This window comes from Triticum aestivum, chromosome 1D (genome assembly GCF_018294505.1).
Source record: "Triticum aestivum cultivar Chinese Spring chromosome 1D, IWGSC CS RefSeq v2.1, whole genome shotgun sequence".
In the NCBI taxonomy this organism is placed as follows: domain Eukaryota; kingdom Viridiplantae; phylum Streptophyta; class Magnoliopsida; order Poales; family Poaceae; genus Triticum; species Triticum aestivum.
The window spans coordinates 361,922,103-361,928,900 of record NC_057796.1 but is presented as its reverse complement, the minus strand read 5'-3'; the positions used below and the strand labels follow the sequence as shown (position 1 = coordinate 361,928,900).

At 52.9% G+C, this 6,798-nt stretch overlaps 1 protein-coding gene across 1 annotated transcript; it reads left to right on the top strand.

Annotated features, from left to right (window-relative positions):
* The first annotated feature begins 3,370 nt into the window (after positions 1–3,370).
* On the top strand, positions 3,371–5,439 carry LOC123182076 (NAC domain-containing protein 48). Its single transcript, XM_044594532.1, has 3 exons — positions 3,371–3,798; positions 3,894–4,168; positions 4,652–5,439. The coding sequence occupies exons 1-3, from the start codon at positions 3,603–3,605 to the stop codon at positions 5,081–5,083; spliced, it is 903 nt and encodes a 300-aa protein (XP_044450467.1). The 5' UTR covers positions 3,371–3,602; the 3' UTR covers positions 5,084–5,439.
* The last annotated feature ends 1,359 nt before the right edge of the window (positions 5,440–6,798 follow it).

Genomic DNA, 6,798 nt, shown 5'->3' with positions numbered 1-6,798 from the left:
TTATGGTTGCCAACCGTTGGGATGTAAGTGGGTGTTCAAGAGGAAGCTTAGGCCCGATGGTACTGTTGAGAAGTACAAGGCTAGGCTTGTGGCCAAGGGTTATACCCAGAAAGAAGAAGAGGATTTCTTCGATACTTACTCACCTGTGGCTAGACTGACAACCATTCGAGTGCTACTCACTTTGGCTGCCTCACATGGTCTTCTCGTTCATCAAATGGACGTTAAGACGGCTTCCCTTAATGGAGAGCTAGACGAGGAAATTTACATGCTACAGCCAGATGGCTTTGTAGTAAATGGTCAGGAAAGAAATGTGTGTAAGCTAGTGAAATCTTTGTATGGCCTGAAACAAGCGCCTAAGCAATGGCATGAGAAGTTTACTACAGCTTTGACATCTGTTGGCTTTGTTGTTAACGAAGCTGACAAATATGTATACTATCGCTACGGTGGGGGCGAAGGAGTTATATTGTGTCTGTATGTCGATGACATAATGATATTCGGGACCCACCTCAAAGTAATTGAGGAGGTCAAGGCCTTTCTATCTCATAATTTTGAGATGAAAGACCTGGGTGTGGCTGATGTTATCTTGAACATCAAGCTACTGAGAAATACTGAGGGTGGAATTACACTTTTGCAATCCCACTATGTTGAGAAGATTTTGAGCCGTTTTGGATATTCAGACTGCAAACATTCTGCAACACCATATGATCCTAGCGTGCGGATTCAAAAGTTCGAAGGCACGGCTGTAGATCAATTGAGATATTCTCAAGTGATTGGTTCACTCATGTACCTAGCTTGTGCTACTCACCCTGACATCTCATTTGCTGTGTGCAAACTGAGCCAGTTTGTTTCCAATCCGGGAGATGTGCATTGGCATGCTGTTGAGCGAGTGATGCGCTATTTGCAAGGCATTGTGAACTACGGGATTCACTATTCTGGGTACCCGACGGTACTTGAGTGGTATAGTGACTCTAACTGGATATCTGATGCTGATGAGATGAAAGCCACAAGTGGATATGTCTTGACACTTGGTGGTGGTGTTGTTTCCTGGAAGTCTTGCAAGCAGACGATCTTAACCAGATCGACTATGGAAGCAGAACTCACAGCATTAGACACATCATGCGTCGAAGCAGAATGGCTTTGAGAGCTTTTGATGGATTTGCCGGTGGTTGATAAACCAGTCCCAGCTGTTCTTATGAACTCTGACAATCAAACAGTGATTGCCAAGGCTAAGAGTTCAAAGGACAACTTGAAATCCACAAAGCACATAAGAAGAAGATTAAAATCTGTCAGAAAATCAAGAAACTCTGGAGTAATAGCGTTGGATTATATCCAGACGGCTAAGAATCTGGCAGACCCTTTTACGAAAGGGCTATCATGGGTTGTGATAGAAAATGCATCGAGGGAGATGGGTATGAGACCCACGTAAGTTGCCATGGGGGTAACCCAACCTATGTGATCGGAGATCCCGTGAATTAGGACCTGGGAAAACAATCCAGCGGTCAACTGAGGAGAGTATCCTTAATTATCCCACTCCGTTGGAGATGCAATAATACTCTCAATTCTGTAAGGTAGGCTGACTTTTGTCTTAATGTGTTCCAAAGCTTATGTAAGCAAGATGCTAACCTACAGAGCATTCTTTGGAGGAACACACCTATGTGAGCCCGACTGCTGGTCACAGTCTATGAGATTGGGTGATTTCTAAGAAGCTCATGAGAAGGTACGGAGTATGACTAATAAGCTCCACCCATGGGGTTTAGCCTTCGGCAGCCACATATCAGTGACAATAGGCGAAACTTCTACACGCCAAAATGACAATTCAAGGCATAGTCTATTGTTCAGTTGTGAAGAAGTCTAATCCTATTGCTCTAGGTGGAAGTTCAACTTAACAGTCTCCACTGAAAATTCTGATATATCAGACATTGTTTGGAACAGTTGACAAACTTATGTGCCTCGAGATCTGGTGGGGGATTGATGGATTATGGATGGGCTTAGGCCCATATAAGACACTAATCCCTAGTTAATCTCTAAAGCCCATGCATGTGTGCGGCAAGTGGTGGGAAGTGTGAGAAGTTTAGTCCCATACTGCTACAGTAAGAAGAGTGAGACCTCTTTATAAGGGCGGCTCCATCACTTGCTATTGGGAGCTTGGGAATAGGACCTGTACACGCGCGCTCCTTCTCCTCCGCCGCCCGCCTCGCCACGCCTCGCCTCGTCACGACGCGCCGCGGGTTGTGGGAATGAGCCGAGCCGAAGCTTATTTTTGCCGCTCAGGAATGGTTAATTAATTGTTAATTAATTAACGAGTCGCTTACGGAAGCGCCACTGTCCGAGACGTTGGACCGTGGGCTGTTCGCGGACTCGGTCGTGGGCTTGGCCCAGGCCCATCTACCTGACGGCCTATATAAGAAGGTGCTGGCTAGTGGAGTGAACCCTAACTCAGTTCACTCACTCCCTCTCGTACAACCCTAGCCGTCATCTACTGTTCCTCTTTCTGTGCTGCTTCTGGCGATCCCATCCCGACGACCGTGTGCACGGTTGGTCGGGAGAGCAGGTGCTTCCGGAACCCTGTTGTTCGAGATCCTGCCCGGGAGAACGGCAATAAGGTTTTTGGGGAGCGTCTCGACGCGACTGCTCCCGATCCGTCCCCAACTTTGTCCGCCTCTACTTCCACTACTTCCCCTGCATCGACCCCATGGCTGACGACGCCGCCGCCAAGAAGAAGGCCACCGACGACGCCGAGGCTGCTGCTGCCCCCGCCGCGTTGGTTTGGCCAACCGGAGGGTATGATCTGTTCATCCCTCGTTTACTCGTACTTGTGCTAGCCGTATATGTGCTGCTGATAGATGGTTCGCTTCTATGTTCTGTACGTGCTAGTATGCTTAGGTATCGCTATGAGATGCATACCGTTTATGCCATGCTTACTCTTTACTCGTGGATTAGATTAATCGGAAAAATGCTAATATTTCCAACATTCTCTACATCGAGTGACTCAGCCCTTGGGGCCCCGAAGAGACGACCACACAAGACCTATACAACCGTATACAACAATGCTGCAGTTACATTAGAGTCCCCAAAAAAACCCTAAACTAGTCATACGCTCCAACTGACCCCGTCGGGATCCGTACCTTTCCGCTTTGGCAGCCCCTCCACCACGTGTCGCGCCGGCAACGGGCGCATGTTCCGTCGTGGGGCTCGCAAACTAACCCGAAACGGAACACCTGTCCACGTGATCGAGCCGCCGTTGCACCGGGAACGGGCCCCACACTGCCGCGTCGCCGCTCCTGGCCGCGCCCCGGCCGCGCGCGCGCGTGCGCGTCCAAGCGCCATGGCGTAAGCAGTGACAAAAGCCGCGCCCCGACCGTCGGATGCCCTCCACGTCTCGCCACGAGCGGCATCCCCTCGGCGCGCGCGCGCGCGCGCTCTATATATGCCGCGCGTGCCGCACTGCGCATGGTTTCATGCTCTCCTCGCCCCTTCCAGGACAAGAAGAAGCCCTTCGATCGTCCAGTCTAGCTATTTCTGTTTATCGCAGCAGTTTGGAGCTGTCGGATTCGAGTAGCTAGCTTAGCTCTACATATCGAGCGAGAAGAAGGATCGAGGAGATGAGCGGCGGCGGCGGAGGAGCGGCGGCGACGCAGGGGCAGCAGGATCTGCAGCTGCCGCCGGGGTTCCGGTTCCACCCGACGGACGAGGAGCTGGTGATGCACTACCTCTGCCGGCGGTGCGCCGGCCTGCCCATCTCCGTGCCCATCATCGCCGAGGTCGACCTCTACAAGTTCGACCCATGGCAGCTCCCAAGTACGTCTTCCATGCCCCGGCGCAGCATGCATGCATGCATGAACGCTCGCGTGGCGGGATGATTTAATCGTTTTTGCATCTGCGTGTGCGTGCAGGAATGGCTCTGTACGGCGAGAAGGAGTGGTACTTCTTCTCCCCGCGCGACCGCAAGTACCCGAACGGGTCGCGGCCGAACCGGTCGGCCGGCACCGGGTACTGGAAGGCCACCGGCGCCGACAAGCCGGTGGGCACGCCCAAGCCCCTGGCCATCAAGAAGGCGCTCGTCTTCTACGCCGGCAAGGCGCCCAAGGGCGACAAGACCAACTGGATCATGCACGAGTACCGCCTCGCCGACGTCGACCGCTCCGCCCGCAAGAAGAACAGCCTCAGGGTACGCACCATCCTCCCCCTGCCCTCTGACCTGCGCACAGTAGGTGGCTCGAACTGTGCAAAGAATCATCTTCAATCAGTCCGTCTAACTTTGTCCTCTTTGGCATCATGTCGAACGATTAGATAAGGAGTTGGCTATCGTCACGTATCGATCGTACGTGGAAGATAAGTGGGGCTTAATTAATTGTTTACGATCCTTGTCACGGGCAGCTCGCTTTCTCGCGGGTGTGAACGGTGGAGATGCCGGCGTGCGTCATCTCTTCCGCCCGCCAATTATCTCTCGCGCTTTGTGCGCCGCGATAGCGACTCATTTTATAATCGATACGTACGAAAATATCCAATCAAATAGCACCTTCCGATCATATGGATTGAAATTCGTTCGTGACTTATCAGTGTATGATGATGGATTCATGTTGGAATGTTAATATTAGAGGAATGATTTCTGTTCTGATCACGTCGATCGATCTTTTTGTGGTGGTTGCAGTTGGATGACTGGGTGCTGTGCCGGATCTACAACAAGAAAGGCGCCTCGGAGAGGCCGAGCGCCGGTGACCGGACCGCGAGCGCGAGCCCCGGGCACGCGGCCGTCGGCTCGCCGCCGGAGCAGAAGCCGGCCCTGCTGCCGCCATACGCGCCGCAGCCGTTCTCGGACCTGGCGGCGTACTACGAGGTGAGGCCGTCGGACTCGATGCCGCGGGCGCACGCCGACTCGAGCTGCTCGGAGCACGTGCTGACGGCGTCGTGCGAGCGGCCGGAGGTGCAGAGCCAGCCCAAGATCTCCGAGTGGGAGCGCACGTTCGCCTCCGCCACCCCGGGCGTCAACCCGGCCGGCTCGATGCTCGACCCGTCGGCCGGGCTCCCCGCCGGCGACCCGCTCCTCCAGGACATCCTCATGTACTGGGGCAAGCCGTTCTGAGAATCCAGCTCCGTGGCTGTACGTGTGGTTTGGGAGGGAATCGATCGGGGTGACTCGGGCGAGCCGCCGGAATCTATCGGCAGGAGATACTCGTAGCCGTTGGATGGCAGATATCAATAGGGCACAAGGAGCTACGGACGGCGGCGACGAGACGCGGGGCCCCGGTGTGTTCGAGGAGGGACGCACAGAGTACTGTACTCGGTCTTGGTGAATACGGATTTGAACTAAGCTGTGTATATGCGATTGATTTGGAAATGGGTTTTTTTGTTTAAATTGCTTTTTTATACCTTTGTCTTGTTTGGGGGATGTGCATGGTATCGGTACCATTGGAACGGGAATATGTATACTTATAGTTATTCTTCCCGTGCGATCTTTTTTCGCGAATACACAAAAGATTTGTGCATCTTTTTATTGACAGGAGAAGATCAGGCAGGATGCAATCCAGGACGTTGCTGCGGTGTGCGCCCACCAATCAGTCTTGCCACGGATAGTCTGTGTCACATGAGGGGTAGACGACAACTCATAGGTGAAGACACGGATCGGATAGCCTGGGCCACGCGAGGGGCAGACAATGACTCAAAGGTGAAGACACATGCGCTGCGAGCATCGAGATTCACCATGCAGAGAGTATGATCATGGTGGGGAGGACCTTACGGTGGCCGGACGGGGAAACGTTGTAAGACATTGCCCACCAATCCAGAAAACCAACAGTGACGTCGGGCGGTGAGAGATCGATCTGCACCAGGCAAGCACGTGGGCCACACCTGACAGGTGAAGGGGTAGTCCACGGGTAGGTGGTTCATCATCACAGGGTTCTAGTTGCACAGAACACGGCGTGGAGCGTGCTGGAGGCCACGACAAAGTAAGCAGTCAACCATAAAACAACAATCTTGTAGTGCCAACCAGATGAAGAACTTCGATAGACATCCCAAGTGCGACAATTTTGCTACCATGAGTAATGGCTAGTGGCCCCAAAGAACAATGCCTCGTAGCAGGAGCGTGTCATGTAGGCACCGCTGCCGCAAATATTCCAAGAAGGGTGATTCGGCTTTGTCGTGAGCTTAAGTTGATGCAACCGATGCCAAAGCTCCATGTATTTGACAGGTGCAGCAAGTCCAGGAGCGTAGGGGATGTCGTGAATCCAAGCTCGCTGATGAAGCCCCTCAACGACGATGTGGCATCTCCGGCGTCGAACACCAGCTCGAGGAGAGCGGGGCAATCTTAGAGACCGATTAGCCAGACAACCCGAGATCCTCTAAAAAGGCATGATTCTCCGTTGCCAACGTGCCAGGAGGTTGACACGTGGAAGATGGCGCCATGGACGGGATGTGTCGGTCTTATAGAGCCAAAGCCACTGGGCATGGAGGGTGATGCCCATACGACGAAAGTCATGGATGTCGAGCCCTCTGATATGGAGCGGCTGGCACACCCATTGCTAATTCATGAAGCAGTAACCTACGTTAGTATCCTTGCACTCGAACCAGAGGAAGTCGTAGTAGATATGATAAGCAAGCTTGAGGGTAGTCGCATCCATGGAGACTGCCATCAAGGTGTGCAGTGGATGACATGAAACACATGTCAGAAAAGTAGTAGACGCCCAACCTTTTTCAAGAGGCCTGCCTTCCAAGTAGGGAGCTCCTTCTCGAGTTAGTCCAGCGGCGGTTGTCGAGCGGTCAAGGGCAGTTTACGCATCGAGACAAGAGGATGAGGTCTTG